The 17,427-nt window shown below is 28.8% G+C and overlaps 1 protein-coding gene across 1 annotated transcript in view; it reads right to left on the bottom strand.

Moving 5' to 3' along the window:
* The window catches only part of LOC107442201 (formimidoyltransferase-cyclodeaminase), a 29,818-nt gene that overhangs the window by 4,455 nt on the left and 7,936 nt on the right, over positions 1-17,427 (bottom strand). Inside the window, exons 4-12 of the mRNA XM_043048668.2 lie at positions 16,689-16,777; positions 13,827-14,006; positions 11,476-11,595; positions 11,236-11,385; positions 8,692-8,880; positions 7,840-8,001; positions 6,570-6,613; positions 3,986-4,124; positions 2,412-2,507 (exon numbers count right to left, since the gene is read on the bottom strand). Coding sequence (XP_042904602.1) covers positions 2,412-2,507; positions 3,986-4,124; positions 6,570-6,613; positions 7,840-8,001; positions 8,692-8,880; positions 11,236-11,385; positions 11,476-11,595; positions 13,827-14,006; positions 16,689-16,777 — 1,169 coding nt within the window. The remainder of the gene's footprint in view (positions 1-2,411; positions 2,508-3,985; positions 4,125-6,569; positions 6,614-7,839; positions 8,002-8,691; positions 8,881-11,235; positions 11,386-11,475; positions 11,596-13,826; positions 14,007-16,688; positions 16,778-17,427) is intronic.

Genomic DNA, 17,427 nt, shown 5'->3' on the forward strand with positions numbered 1-17,427 from the left:
AGGGAGATGCCTTGGCATGTCTTCTCTTTAATCTAGCATTAGAAAAAATAGTAAGGGACTCAAACATCAACACCCGAGGAAATATCTTCAACAAATCAGTTCAAATATTGGCTTTTGCTGATGATTTAGATATTATCGCTAGAACGCAGACAGCACTAACACAATCCTTTTTATGTCTGGAGAAGGAAGCCATTAAGATGGGATTAAGAATCAATGAAAATAAAACTAAATATATGTCCTGCATAAAAGCTGGCTATAAAGAAACACAGTTTGAAATTGGAGCATACAAATTCGAAGCCGTTGATAGCTTCACCTATTTGGGGTCTAAGATTAACAACAAAAATGACACTACACAAGAAATACACACGAGAATCACGATGTCCAATAAGTATTTTTATGGCCTAAGAAAATACCTTAAGTCAAGCCTAATAAAAAGAAAAACAAAAGTGTTACTCTATAAATGTCTTATACGATCAGTGCTTACATACGCATGTGAGACCTGGACAATGAGCCGTGGATGTCGTGCCAATGAGAAGAAGAAGAAAAACACATTTTAAATAGCCAAAAAACTGATTGCACATAAAATAAATAATTTTCAATTTATGCATAATTAAAAAGAAAAAAGAAATTTAGATGCTAACCAGTTGTGATCTTGAAATAATAAAATAATTTTCAAAACCAAGAGTGTAATTAAAACAATTAAAAAAAAACACACAAGGGAATAACAAATGAAAATTTTCAAAAGGTATGAATAATTTCGTCTAACTATGAAAGTCCGTTATTAAAACATCTTTCACCCACACCAGACACCATCAGTTTAAAAAATGCTATCCCATGTGTAATTCTAAACTCTTTTAATTATTACTTTATTTAACTAATTATAAATACTAAACAGAGTTGGTGGTGGTCAAACATATTTAGAGACATTATGACTTAGAGAATTGAGTACCTAAAAACTTCATTTTAACGTCGAAAAATAGATTCTGGTTGACTTTTTAAGTTTTTCAGGTGATAAATTGTTCAAATTATTGGTGTTTGCATGATAATCACTATTTGTATGAAAAAAAACTACACACTTTATAAATGGGAATATATTTATTTTAAAAATTATATAATACAATGTTTTTTTTTTTATTCTTAGTTATTTTTAATACAATTTATAAAAAGTAAGATCTTCAAGGGCCTCCTGAAAGCTCTAGGCCCCAGGGCACAGGGCCATTTTGCGATATTAATGAAACTTGAACTCTTTTGGCACACTTTGTAAAGTTCGGTTGTATGCTTTCAACTATAGAAACAATTTGTGGACAATTGTTTCTATAGTTGTGGACTAGTAACAGTTTGTTCTGAATTAAAACTACTTTTACAGTTAATTTTTTAAAATTTATTTTATTATTAAATAAATTTATTAAGTCATCAATAAAGAATAAAAATAACTATCAAGAAAAGGAAAAAACATTTAGTGCAAATTGGCGCACATGGCACACACTGTTTTTTGTTTGTTTACCTATGCCAGAGGCATATGGTTGCCAGGTTGAAAAGAATAAATATAGTGAAAAAAATCACTGACCAATCTTTGTTTATTTTTCCTTTAAAATGCACAGTGCCATCATCACTTGTAAGAATGAAACTGCTTATCGTTCTACCTGTGACATTACACATCTGTGCAAGACTAGGACATATTCTTACCTCATGCGTTTAACACATGATGTCTGGAATCCACAGATACATTTTATCTTTATTTAAGGAATGGACCTTGTAACACCTTTGCATTTGAAAACTATCAAACTTTATTACAGAAAAGGATTTTAACTAAAAATTATGTTTTTTTAAAATTTTATGTTAAAAATAGCTTAAGGAATTACATTTTCCCAGGTTTTTATAAGGCATTTCCCATGAAGTTTTGAAGCCAATTTTATATTCCCTGAATTTTCAAGGTCTTCCCTGAGATATTACTACTGTTTTCATACTTTAATATTAATTAAATTTATAGATCATTATTAATTAAAATTCATTAATAATGATCCATAAAATATTTAGGAAAAATTATCAATTGATAAATTACTTTATTAAATTGTTTTGATAATGACCACTAAATTATTTATGTAAAATTGCTTAAGTGAAATCTAAGGATAAAATCACAAATTAATAGTCATCTCATGTAAAAAAAAATTAAAAAAAAAAACCTTGAAGTAACATATCTAATCAATGTTATTTTTATTTAAGATAAATAGAACAGATTTCTATTATATAAAAACAGATATCTTAAATAAACATAGCACTCAAGGTTAAAGAAGACGAACCTTACAATATGTGTGTGGCATAATTACCAAGATAAAAAGAAAAAAAAAAGAGTGAAAAGACATACATATTAAAAACAAAATATAGTGCAGATAAGATAAAAAATTACATACTCCATTTTTATATTTCTCATCCTTAATTCCTTCAGCGTTAATTGTAACATTATAGTAGGCACCTAAAACCCCTGTTTCTAAACAACGAATTCCAACCTGTAAAATTGGAATAAAATAAGTCAAATTCAGAATTATCATTAAATAGAAACAACACATTAGAACCATTAAAATATGTTTCTAACACAATTGAATATATCAATGAAGATTTGGAGGTGATATGTTTAGTTGTTAAATTTCCGGCATTCCTTTTTATAAATTTAGATAGTTGCAAAGAAACACAAGGAATCTGTGACCTAATACCTTTTTTACATTGAAAACTTTGATGTAGAGAAGTAAATTAATTAACTAACAATAGATCTCAAACCAGAAAATTTTAGTATTTTCAAAATGTCAACTAGCATTGTTTTTGCACTTTAATCTTTATTTCTAACAAATTTATCATTAATAATGAATATTTAGTTTTGAAAATTTACTTTGAAAACCAAACTTTATTTAGGCTGATTAAAAATTAAGAAAAGAATTGTAAATTTATACCATGAATTGAAACAAAAATATAATAATAGCATTTAAGATTAACAAAACATTACTGCAAGACAACATGAACACAAATTGGTTCAAGTAATTTAGTCTAAGTAATTTTAAAGTATTAGTTTAAAAAAAAAAACCATATTATAATTTAAAAAAAAAAAAACCTAATTATGTTATAAGAGAAATTTAGACTTAAAAAGCATTATAATAACTAGTTTGTATCGCAATACTTTTTGGAGGAAAAAAAATAGTGTAGTGAGTGGCATGATACAAAAAAAAAAAAAAAAAACACTAGTTGGTAGCAATTCTTTGCAACTATTTTTAACGTTAGTTTAACCTCTTAACAGCAAAATATATTTCAGACAAATGGACCAAAAATGGAAAAATTTTTTGACTGTTTAATTTTATTCTTTATATTATCATAAAAGTTAGAAAATGGCTTTTTATTAAAAAAATAAAATTTTAAATGCAATAACTATTGTATTTATAATTTTTACATACACATAAAAAAGTTATGGATTACACACACATCTAATTCAATTAGAACAAATTAAACAAAATTTTGAAGCTAAATACAATACAACTAGTGTAATATAATATAAAAGCACAACAATATGATTTTCAATAAATAAATTTTACAAATCTTTTACACTATGGAATATGCCAAAACATGGTACTGCACACAAGCCCATATCGCAGTCTTTGCATCACCCACATTTTACCTCCCTCGATTGAAGTCGTAATTGGTGAAAAACTAAAACTACTAATACCATCTATTAGGAAAATAGTGAATTAAGTATCCTAAAGTGGAAACGAACTCAGCTCGAACTTCACAAAATAGCGGCATCAGAAATACTGCACGTAGTAGTTGCCCCAACTGGATTCAGGCGACACTGACAAGGGGTTAATAAAGAAACATGGTTCAAATCAAACTAATATTTCAAATCTGATTCTTGTAAATCGTTTGCAAGTTGCAGACGGGATGAGAAAGTGATTTTGAACATTTTTTTGCTAAAATCTAACTCAAAATATGATTTAGATGATACCTGTAAATCAGATTTTGTTCCAATGTTTCCAATTATTGCTAATTCTTTCAATGCATCCCATAACTTACAAACAGTTTTTGCTAAGTACATGGGCACTGATATTGCTTTCTTCAGACCAGCTTCCAAGGCAGTCTCTCTCCTATAATTACAAAACTATTAGTCGAGGTTTCTTCCACATGAATGAACAAAATGAATTTATTAAAGCATGTTAAAATTAAAATTGATGAAATGTTAATGAATCTGCTTTGAACTATCTAATTATCCCTTTTTTGTATTATTATTATTATTCAGATAAGACTCATGTTGTGAAAAACATCAAAAGGAATTCCTTTAGTCATAAAAAAAAGGAATTTTTACCAGAAGTGGAGCTGGAATTAAGTAAAAACTTTATGAATAAAAAAAAACATTGCTTGCTAAAAGTAGAGTTTGTTTGCTAAGAATGAGCTATGATCCAAATACACTTAGCATTGCATTACCCAAGTCTTTCCGACTTCTTCCTTGAATCCAGGTTTTCGTTAAACCAGGGCTTGTTACAAGCGAGTTTGACTGTATTTGTGTTTTATAATCCAAAATGTTTGGCAAGCATTGTAAAATTTAACTGAAAATTTTGCAGGTTATAAACTAAAATTTAAAGGAAAAAAAAACTTTTATAGAAATGCTCACAACTCTAAAAATATAAGTCACAGTTTAGGAAAATATGGCTGCTTGGTAGACATATGTAGTTCCAAGAACTTATTATGTTTCAAGAATGTTAAAAAATGATTTCAACTTCTCAGAATACAGAGTGATAAGAAATTTTTTATTATTTAATACCCATTGGCAAAATGGGTGTTGTTTTGGGTTTGATTGCGTGCACACATTATTTGGACATCATCACCCTCTTCAACTGGCGGCCGCTGCTGTTTGATAATTTTTTTGTTCACTTTTAATTTCGTTATGCATTAAATTGGTGAGTTTATTTTTGAGATATAGGACCAGAGAGATCCCATAAATACTTCCTGAGTTGTGAATAAAAGAGAATTTCATCATTTGTTGTTTTAATTGAGAATCAGAAATTCTTACCTACAGTTCAAACTGGATTGTTTTCAATACTAAATCAGGTGAATATCACAAATAAAGAAGGTCCCAAACTGATTGACACGGTTCCAATGGTTGAAGCAAGAAACAAAAAATGATGCCAATGCCTAAACTTACCGAGATAATTAATTAAATTAGACAACAACCATTTTGCCAATAAGTAACCTATGATTGCCTTTCAGAGTTTTTTTTATTTTATTGAATTTTTTATTTTATTTTTTATTACAATTAAAATTTTATTTAACTTTCTTAATATTTTCATATAGCTCCATGTCATCAAATTAAAAGTGATGATCTAAAACTGCAATAATATATTACAGTACAAGTGAAGGAATTGACTTGTGTTGCATTTGTGAAATGCTTACAGGGTTGCATGAGTACCAAGCATGCTTGGGAGCTAAACACTGGGGGTTTCGCGTTTGGCTGATCACCTAACCGGAACATCTGCTCCTGCACCCCAGAGCCCAAGGTCAAGAAAACTGAGTTGGGCACAGTAGGTCTTGGTCCACTATGGGCTGTTGCGCCACTGAGTTTAGTTTTTACAGGGTTCCACAAAAATTTCATAAACGTTATGGGGTACTCACACCAAAAGGTTTGAAAATATCCTGCTTAAGAAGATCAAGCGTGAATGTAATGTAACTTTCTTTAAATTAAACATATCATTTTGACTCAAAGGCAGGTAACTTAAGGAATACTAACTTGGTAATGTAGTCTTCCAGTTAATTGTATGATTTTTTTTCTCTTTAAATAACAAATCAATAATTATAACTGAATAATTATGGATTTTAAAATAAATATCATTCAATGAACTAAATAAATAATTTTTTCAAATTAAAAGTGATATTTTTGCAATCTATAACAACAAGAAAAAAGATGCTAATAATGCTTAACATATACGCTCAAAAGAATTATTGTTTTAAGCTATAGTAGAGTTTGTTAGTTATATGTAACATTCACAAATAAGAATACTTACAAAAATAAAGTCAGGAAATTTGATCTTTTTCTGGAACTTTTTACTTTGCTTTCACTTAAATTGATAATTAAAATAGCTTAGAAAAGTTTTGAGAATCTAAAGGAAATGTTCCAAACTTATAAGGTAACTGTTCTAAAAGTTTCAATGTCTAAATAAAATTCAAAATTTGATTGAGATTATTTAGAAAACTCCTTATTTTTTAAAATATTATTAAAATTTTTTGCTGGTCCTCTATGTGCACTCATGATTACTTCAGTGAAAAATGTGAATATAAGAATGTTTTTTTTTTTTTAGCATATTATCACAATTACAGAACACTCCAATCAACTAAACATAGAATTTCAAATAAATTTGCTTTTACATAATGTTTGGGTCAAAAATATTGCATGGCATATATAAATTGTACCAAATTCATAGCAAAAATAGATTTAAAAAATATATAAATAAATTGATTATACCTAAGACAAAAAAAAATTGACATTTAGTGTTTTCAAAAATACGAAATTAATTTATAATTGTGTTCTTTATACTCACATTACAATATCTTCAGGAGTTTCCTTGGGTAGCTTCAAGGCAGCCTGAAAAATAAGTAACAACAGCGATTTAAATTAAACATAAACAAGTAATATAATTTATTTATTTATTTATTTTTTACCAGTCAATTCCTACTTAAGTCAACAAAGAAAAGTTTTATATTAGTTACTTTTTATTAATTAATTTCAATTTTTTCTCTTATATAAAACTAAAATTAATGAATTAAATTTAATGAATGAATTAATATTTGAATAAACTGTATTAACATCAAGTGACATTCACTACAAGTTTAAAAAAAATGTATTTGTACTTGAGTGGATGAATAAAAGGTATTTTATTAACGATTGAAAATTTGAACAAGATATAGGGAGAGTGTGTGAACTAATACAAGAATATTAATTTTTTTACACACATTCTACAGTCTTTAGTAGGAGCCTACCCATATATATATACACAGTCAAACCCCGCTATAGTGAACACGGTTTATAGTGAACTCCCGGATATAGTGAACCAAATGTTCGGTCCCGTGCCTTACTATACAAGCATAATGTTATCTTTTGTGGATATAGTGACACAAAAAAGTGATGATGTTGTATATAATGAACTTTTTCTTAACTTCTTCGACTGATTTTTTTTCTTAATTTCTTTCGATATTTTCAGGAAATATAAACTATCCAAACCTGAAGCTTGTAACATATGGAAAAATAGGCAATTAATAATTTCTTCTCACAAAAAAAATTTAGATGGCAGAAAAAGTTGAGAAAAGCAGATCACAAGGATGTCAAAGAAGCATTACTGAAGTGGTTCACCATTCGAAGAAGCCGCAATTTTCCAGTTTCTGGACAAATGTGGATGAATTTGCTAAGTGATTTTATGGGACTACTTTCATGTGCTCGAATGGCTGGTTTAGACAGGTTTAAAAAATGGAATAACAGAAATTCAGAAAAAATTATCAGAGAGTCGGGAAGTGTTTCCATAACTGATGTTGAGGATTGCTCATCAGCTAAAGATTACTAATTTTTTTTGTACGCAAGACAAAGAATAATGAAAAATAACAAATTTTTTGCTACTGCATAATATTTTTTAGTCATTTATTTGAATAATGTGGAATAAAACGGAGGAGTTTGGGAACCATTAATTAAATTACCTGCATAACGGATATAGTGAACACCCGGTTATAGTAAACCAAAATTTTGGTCCCTTGAAGGTTCACTGTAGCGGGAGTTTGACTGTATATGCATTATTATTTAAGTGAATAAAACTTTATTACCATGTAGTCATTAAATGCTGATGTGTCAGCATCAATAATGGATACCAATTCTCTCATGGCTTCATACATGACAGGAATGATGCGCCTCATTTGGGAGTCATGTCTTTCCCATTGCCTCTTACCATACGTCATTTGCCCCACCATGCAAGACAAAGCAGCTCCCTATAAATAGTAAATTAAATATACATTTTTAAGACAAATAGTAATCTATCTATGAGGTATTCAGTCATTTTGATTTAATAACGGCAATTTTGTTCATAGCGAGAGTTGTGGAAGTTCACAGATTTTTTTTTTCTCAATAAAATGAAAAAAAAAAAAACTTTTTCCAAATTGAAGACCATTGTTTAAAGTTATTTCACTTTTGGCAAAGAATTTTTACATTTACAGTGCCCACTGCCTCTTAAAATCACGTCTGCTCTAAGAACATTTGATTTTATAAAATGAAATAGCTACACTTATGAAAAATAGCCACTTGAAAACGATGAGGTTGCATTATATAAGGTTAAGTTGCCACAAGGAAATGATAAGGATTAAAAACTTCATTTAATCTTATGTAACAATTCTAAGATGGCTGTTTTGTGAGGATGCATACAGAAACATGTTGGAAATGGAATCTGTATTTTCTATCTAAAAGTTATGTTTCATTTTTAAAGCGTCGAAATTTATATTCAATATATGACACGATATGTTAAGTGCATTTAAAGTGCATTGTAGTTACTGCTGTTTGAAAATTAAATTAATAATTATGATCTTTATTAAATGAATTATTATAAAGCAGTCAACATGCAGTTAAATCTTTGTCTAACATAGCAATTAATGTCAAAACATATAAATATTTAAGATAAACTATACCATAGCAGCTACAGCACCGGCCACAGATCCCCCTCCGGGTGCTGGAGTTCTGGCAGCAACAGTTTTTATAAAGTCTTCCACTGTTTTGTTAACCAATGAATTGGAATCATTTTCTGGCAACATATATTCAATAATCCTTTCTTTTGGGTTGAAAGGACCTAATGAATTTAAACCAAGCCTGTTGATTGCCTAGAATGGTTATTCACACAATCATTATTTTAAATTTTATGAGAAAAATAAATCTAAGTATTTGTATTAAAATGTTAAATTTTACACGCCTATTCTGAAACATTAAGAATAATTAATTTTAAATCTGAATATAAGAACATAATTATGAAATTATAATTATGTTTTTTGATATATTTTATAAATTATGTTTTTTGTTTATGTTTTATAATAATGTTTATATAATGTTAAATATATGTTTATGTTTTTATATAATTATGTTTTTTGATATATTTGATGAAAAATATATTTTACATTACCTATTCTATAACTTATAGAACATATATATTTCAGTCTAGATTAGGATGTTATAATTATTATAATGATAATTATAGAATTGAAAATAAATAAATATTAATAAATTTTTTAATAAATAAAACAAGCAATTAAGGGAACTACCTAAAAAAGTCACCTCATCCAAAAAATTCATTTTTATTATTATTGGAAAAAATCATAATGTAAAAACTAAATTTTTTAAAAATTATGAAAAAAATGCTGTGTAATAATGCAAAACCCAAAAATTGTCTTCATGAATCTCCTTCAAATAGTAAAGTGAAAATTAATGCAATTATTGAAATTAATGCAATTATTGAATTTAATTTGAAAAAAAAAAAAGAATTTTGTTACTTGTTTTACTTTAAAACATTTTTAAATTATTTTAAAAATTTGAGCAAAATATATGTATTATCATAGAAGTATTCTTCTGAATAAAAATCAACACATTCAAGGTGGTTGGTTATATGCATAATTTAAAATTTTTCTGACGAAATTTCTATTAAATTTAGCATGCATGCCAGTGTTTAAAAAATAAACCAAAAAATTATTAAAACATTACTGGTGGTAACATTACTAGAAAGCCCTAAAAAAATACACATCAGGACGATTCATTGATAAAATTTTTTTCTTCACAGTAGTAGTTAATGTATTCACAGTTTTTACGATATCTTAATAAAAAAACATATTTTCTGAATACTTCTTTTTATAATTATAATACAAGGTTAAAATGAAAAATAATGAATTTAATATAAAAGTGTATTATTCTTACAAAGGAAAGGGTAATACTTTGTGCTATGTAGACTAAATAAAATAAAACAAGGTAAACAAAGCACAAGTGAAAATACATAAATTGACATACAATAGTTTCAGTTCTATTAACAAGAACCTTTCTCTTTGCTAGTTTTGAAAGCAACTAAATATTTGAAAGAAAAAAAATGGATTTGTATGACCTCTTAGTTCATTATTTTGTTAAATTTTCATGTACTACAGCTAATTGTTAATTGGTTAAAAATCACTGTACATCAATTGAATAACAGGAACTGTAAAATTATATTTAAAGAACTTACAGGGATGCCAACTGCTCTGCTTTCTGGAATAGTTTTAATAAAGTAGTAGCAAATTATATAGTAAAATTCGTTAGAGAAGCATAGTTACGCCCACTTTTTAATAGAGTATCCAGTAGAATAATGCTGCAACGTTGCATTTCATATGATACTTATAATTTTTGATATTTAGTGGTGAAAAAATTACTTAAAATGAAAAATACTAAACTAAAAGTAACTTAAATTTCGCTACCACTAGAAAATACTATTTTACAAAGCAGAGCAAGTTGGCATCCCTGAACTTATTTTACTCATAAAAGAAGTATAGAAGTATTTGATCCCTAATTCAACCTTAAAAATTTATTGAACAGTAAATTTCACTTCATTTGTATTTATATAATATTATTCAAGTGAAATAAAAATTCAAAAACAGATTATCAGGGAGAATATATAAAATACTTCAATTACATTTGTACACTTTGTGGATGATCCTCCAACATCATATCAAAGTTTTGCAATTTTAGATTCATTAAGTTAACGGTGGAAAAAGTGGAATTGTGCAAAAAAGTACAACAAAATTAATATAACATGTAGTACAGTACAGAACCCGTTATCCGGAAATCAGAAAACCGGAAAACCAAAAAACCGGAACGAAATTCGATAAATTTTCCCGCAATTTAAAAAAAAAATTTTTTTTTTCCTCATNATGATCCCCCAACATCATATCAAAGTTTTGCAATTTTAGATTCATTAAGTTATGATGGAAAAAGTGGAATTGTGCAAAAAAGTGCAACAAAATTAATATAACATATATATAATTATCAATCATTACATAACCTCACATTATGGACACTCCTACAAAACGGACACCTCTCATTACGGATATTTTTTTATTTACCCATGACAAAACTATGAATAATTCAGTATCTATATGTATATGAAATAAAATATATATATTTCACTGAGCAAATACAATAAATGCAGTTAAAATATTCCATACCAAATGGAGTTTCTGGTCCTCTTCTAAAACAAACAAGTTTTCTTTATGAATGTAAAACTCAGCTGCTTGTAACATAGCTTTGAGAGGAACGACACCAACAATTTGTGAACCAGTAACAGCTAGTTTCAGATCTTTGGCTCCTTTGCATACCTATGCAGAATTTTTTGGAAAGAAAAATTATTACTGCTGTGAATGTTTATATTTTACAAACATAATGAAATTAAATTAAATGAAACTTACTTCTTCATATGCAATGTGTACAGGGGTGACATCATGATCTGTAAGATTGATTGAAACCTGAGCAATGTTTGCTTCGTCTAACCACCATCCTATAGCTTGACATCTTTTTAGCTTACCAGGCTAGCAGACGAAAACATAACTTTAACAAAACACATTTTTTTAAAAAAATCATTAAAAATGAATCTATCTTATTTTTTTACAAGAAAAATTAACGCTGAAATAATACATTTAACTTTTCCACATTGTCGTATTTTTAGAAAAAAGTGATCAGGGAATGTATACAAATCTTTCAATAAGAAATAAGCACTTTTTAAATACTCTTTAAGCACTATATACATTAACAAAATGCAAAATAATTTTAAGAGACTTTACATGATCATGATAAAATAACTAGTTTTTGACAAAGAACTCTTTTCGTAATTATATTAAAACTTTAAATTCAGTGGCCCAACTGCCCATAGAGGGCCAAGGCCTACTGTGCCCATCTCAGTTTTTTGACCATGGGTTCTGGGGTGCATGCAAGAGCAGTTGCTCCGGTTGGGTGGCCAGTCAAACGGGGAATGCCCAAGTATTTTGTTCCCAAGCATGCTTGGTACTCATTTTATCGACCCACTGAAGGGATGAAAAGCTGAGTCAACCTTGTCCAGTCTGAGGATCGAACCAAGGACCTGCGGCACAAAAGCACAGAGTGCTACTACTCAGCCAATTTCTGAGGGTGAAAAATGAAGCCTGAAATTGAGAATATCTTGCGAAATGCAGCAGAGTTGAACATGGGAGTGCAAGAATCTCACCTCAGTGTATGCTCATGTAGACCCCCAAATATTTCATCAAACATGTAAAATGATAGGTGCTTTCATATGCTATGTAAAAAAATACATACCATATACATTCATAGGTAAAAAAAAGTTGTGAACTATAGCCAGCTAACTGAGAATCAATCCTTGTTAAGAAAATAAGAACATTAGGTTATTTTTAAATTACTCTGTGCAAAATGTCTGACTGATTGTATTAATTAACACACCCTTTTTCTCAAAGAACGAACAGACAAATTATTATTATTTTAGTTTATTATTCCTTATTAATTCGAGTTACAAAAAGTAAATACAGATTAGTACGACTCAAAAACTTACAAATTTGTTGCATTTTTATTGTGATTTTTTTTCTTCTTATTTCACAACTGACTTTAAGAAAGGTGCGCTTTTAAAAAGCCCGTTAGTGTTGAAAAACTTTACTTAAAAATATTGTTAAAATCATTTTCCAACTTTAGCACAATTCAAAAGATAATTTGCTATCAGAAAAATGCCATGACATTTACCTTTGAAATGACAATGCCTTTTTTTGTTAAACAGCAAAAGCGAAAAATAGAAAATTGTAAAAAGATTCCAAAGCCGTGATATTTTAAGAATCATCATCTTATAAAATTGTTCTTTCCCAAACATTGGGTTTATTTTTTTATACAAAAATGAGATACATTAGAGTATTTTTGTATTTCAAATTATTTTACAGCTGTGACAGGGTTCGCAGTCAAATCCTTCAACAAAAAATAAGGACCTTAAAAGAACTTTTTAGGCACAAAAAAAAAAAAAAAAAAAAAAAAAAAAAAAAAAAAAAAAAATTTTTTTAAGCCCAATATATATTAACAAAAGGATAAATAATTTTTAAAGATTTTACCTGATTATGATAAAATTAACTAATTTCTGACAAAGAACTCTTTTCTTGATTATATTAGCCACCATAAAAAGATAGAGAGATTTTTCGGTTCGATTTCAGAGGATGGAAAATGAAGCCTGAAATTGCAAAATGCAGCAGAGTGCAAGAATCTCACCAAACCCACACATAGACACCCCATAGTCACACAAGCAGACTCCCAAGTATTTCATCAAACATGAAACATGTTTGGCGACATTATACATTACTGACCGGTGGTACACTGAAATGGATTGTGGTTGAATGAATTGTGAAAACGTTCAATAGAAAAATGTGAAAACCACGCTTTTGCATAATAAATTGCAGCGAAAATCGACATGGTAAAGAAAAAAATTTCATTTTCGAAAAGGCAAAATTAAGCACTTTTTAAAAACACACCATGAAAAAAGCAAATTTAAGGGCTTTTAAAAAACGAAAAAACATATTTAAGCACTTTTTAAAAATGCTATGCACCATTTTTAGCACATAGATTTAGCCCTGTCCTTGTGTGTCCCCGCAATTACCACAATCAACATAGAAATAGCAAAATTTGTGATTCGTGATTTCAGCAGGGTTACATTTTTAGAATACAGGGGATTTTTAAAATACATCTCAAACAAAGCACCTGGGTGATGAAGAGAGCATTGATGAAAGTAAGAATGTACCTCGTCTTTGCTTCGCCCTTGTTCTCTGATATCCAAGGCGATCCGATGGGCTTGCTCTTTTGTACAGAGAACATTTACATTGTATGCAATGAGAAATTTTCTAGCCCCAGCCATAGTTGCACCCCAACTCGGCACAAATGTAGCAGGACCATAATCCGGCTTCCATTCAGGTTTGGAAATCTAAAACAATAGCTTTTTATTACAATTTCTAAAATAATATTTACAAATCAGGAAGCACTTAATAAATATTTGTGTGCATAATATATGCGCTTCCTTATTACAAGCGTATGTGCTTCTATATTACAAATTAGGAAGCACATATGAATTGAATTCCGCTCCTGGCTCGCAATAATTTATTACAATTTCTAAAATAATATTTACAAATCAAGAAGCACTTAATATTTGTGTGCATAATATATGCGCTTCCTTATTACAAACGTATGTGCTTCTATATTACAAATTAGGAAGAACATATGAATTGAATTCCGCTCCTGGTTCGCAATAACTGCAATGCCATAAACTCAATATAATAGTCGTAAACCCCGGAATGAGTTGGCTGCTCAATGCCAGTTATGAAGTAAAATAAAATGAGGAAACACTTTTTAGAAATATTACAAGTATAATTTGAATTTTGAAAGGCGGAGAAATATACAAAAGAACTGGCATTAAAGTGAGAAGAGAACAACAAACCATAAATAATAAATAAAAAAGCATGTGAAAATATTTTGCACGCACACAAAATTTTTTTAAAAATTATTGACATACTTATTTAAAGTTTCCTTTTTATTTCTATAAGAGAACATTGACAGTCAATGAAATTGTTGAGTGTTGTATATAACTCATTAAAGAGATGAAAATATTGAGAATGAAAACAATAATGTAAAACATAAATAATGCAGAAACATCAAGAAAAAATAGACATTTATCATAATATTTTTACTTCATTATTTCTTCTTTTTCTAAAGTTCAGAAAGTCTGAAAAATCTTATTTTTGACTAGGGGGTACAAAGCTTTCTGTTATCAAATATCTTTCATCTTTAATCCAAATACAAACTGAAGAATATATAGTTATCAAAAGAAAATGTTTCCTTTTTTAAAAACTCAGTTTGATGAACTATAACCAAAAAGATAACATAATTTGTAGCATCGAAGTTTAACTATGTCAAGATGATATTTCAAAATGAAAAGCAGTTCAAGAAAATTTTTATTAATTTATATATTTTTTTAATTATTTTAGTTTCATAAAACGAAAGAATTAGTCCTACTATTTTCAGTTTTTTACTTTTCAGATGCACATTTTCTCCTTTACACACCTTAATAACTTGTTGATATTTATATATTTTAATGTATTTTCATATGAAATAAAAATGCATATAAAAAAAATCTCTTAGCAACTTACAGCAAAGCAAACAACAAATTGAGAAATTTTAAACAGGTATTGAAAGATGGTTTTTCTCTCTTTTTTTTTCTTAGAAAAAAAACTTTTAACAGTTTATTTATTTTTTTTTTAAACACTATTAAAAGATTACAACAATTTAAAATAATGGGGAATTTTTTTTCCCAAAGAGCAACTGCAATTATCAATTATTGATTTAGTAAATTTATTGATTTTTAGCAGCCAGGATAGTCTGGTAGGCAGGGCGCTGGACTCAGGTTCGTGAGAATAGGAGTTCAAATCCAGTCCTCCAAAGACTTTCCATGTAGTAAATGGTGACAGGTGCATGTTAAATCTGTCAGGCGAAAGACAAAGATTTTACTTTATAAGGTACTAATCAAGTCAGTTTTGACTTATGCTTCAGAGACATGGACTTTAACAATAAGGGAAGAGAAGTCATTAGCAACCTTCGAAAGGAAGGTCCTATGAACCATCTATCCTCGATAACAACAACTGAAGAAAAAGATATAATTTTGAAATATATAAGATCTTTAATAGTGATGATATCATTAAACTAAGTAGAATGAGATGGGCCGGGCATGTACTGAGAATGAGCCCAGAACGAACAGCATTAGGAGTCTTTAATGCAACCCCCTACAATAAAAGGCCAAGAGGAAGGCTCAAAAAAGAGATGAAAAGACTGTGTGGATGAGAATTTTGCCATGCTAAAAGTAAAGAACTGGAAATCAATTGTTTGGAGTAGGGCAGAATGGGAAAAGCTTTTGAGGAAGGCCCAGGCTCACAAAGGGCTGTCGTGCCAATGCTGATGAAATGGTGACTGGTGCATGTTAAATCTGTCAGGTCACAAAGCCCCCCATGTTCCCTTAACAAATTATACCTCTGTGGGTCCTGGAGTGGAGATTGATTGTTCTCTAGTTCATGTTAAAATTATGGTCAGTGGATGAATGAATGAGTCGGCCCTATAAACGGGTGTGACAGAAGTCAAATTCTTGGCCATAGATGGCGCCACTGGAAAATAACAACAATAACACCCTTTGCCTTAATGGCCTACGACAACATCAGCTTTGATTTTTGATGATTTTGCTAAAACAAGTAGTATTTCCTACTTAAAATTTAGAGCATATGTTACTAAAATAAAAAGCTATTTTAAATGCACTGTTATTGTATGAAGGATATGCTTTTTTCGTTAACTTCCGACACTTCCTGATTAGTTTATGAAACATAGTAAAGACAGAGGGAAAAAATTATTTCTTTTTTCTATTTAATGTTTCTAAAACATATTTAAAACAAGTGTTTCAAATTTTTTTTTTTTAAATGCATCAACCCTGTTCATATGCATTTATCATTGGATTTCCTCACTTAGAAAAGTCTACATTTATAAAAGGAAAAATAAGATTTAAATAAATGAATACAGAAAAATGCAATAAGTTGATGCATTGAAATAATTAAAATACTCACTGAAATACCTTTTCTAGAATGCCTTCATATTCTCCAGTTCTAATTTGAGGGACCGTTTTTCTGTGCTCTTGATCAGAAGCAAAACCATACAAGTACACTATAAAAATAAATTTTATATTAAATTGAGAAGAGAAAAATAACAAATATAGTTCACCAATAAAATTGAAAAGACAAGCTAGAAAAAAACATTTTAATTCAAATGGAAAATATAAGTAATATACAATATAATTTCACAAGCAAAATGCAAAAAAGTTTAAGAAAAGTGAAAACTTTCTAAAACTACAAAAATAGTTTTTTATTCAATCTAAGGAAATAAAAATAATTTATTACACTGAGAAAAGAAATCAGAATGGACAAGTTTATGACAGTTGACTTCTTTAGCTTAAAAAGTCCTTTAAAAATATATATAAGATTTGTAAAAACTCCTATTTACTTAACAGAAATGTCTTACAACAGGAAGTATATTTCCTATTGAATATTGATCTTATTTTGCTCTATAATGCTTTTATTTTAATTTGAATAATTTAAAAGCCAATAAACTTTCTTTAATCAAAGTATTTAGCCTGCATTTAATTTATTTAGTAGATAATTAATACCGGTAGAAGTTGCATGGTGCGGGATTTGGTGAGTGCGGTGAATGCTTGAGAACAGTAATGAGTATGTCTGCCAAAAACTGTTTCACCAAAAGCGCATTGTGCACCAGGGCATTGCCTTGGAGCAAGATTCATACGTTGTTGCTCCAAATAA

The sequence above is a fragment of the Parasteatoda tepidariorum genome, chromosome 8 (genome assembly GCF_043381705.1).
Source record: "Parasteatoda tepidariorum isolate YZ-2023 chromosome 8, CAS_Ptep_4.0, whole genome shotgun sequence".
NCBI lineage: Eukaryota > Metazoa > Arthropoda > Arachnida > Araneae > Theridiidae > Parasteatoda > Parasteatoda tepidariorum.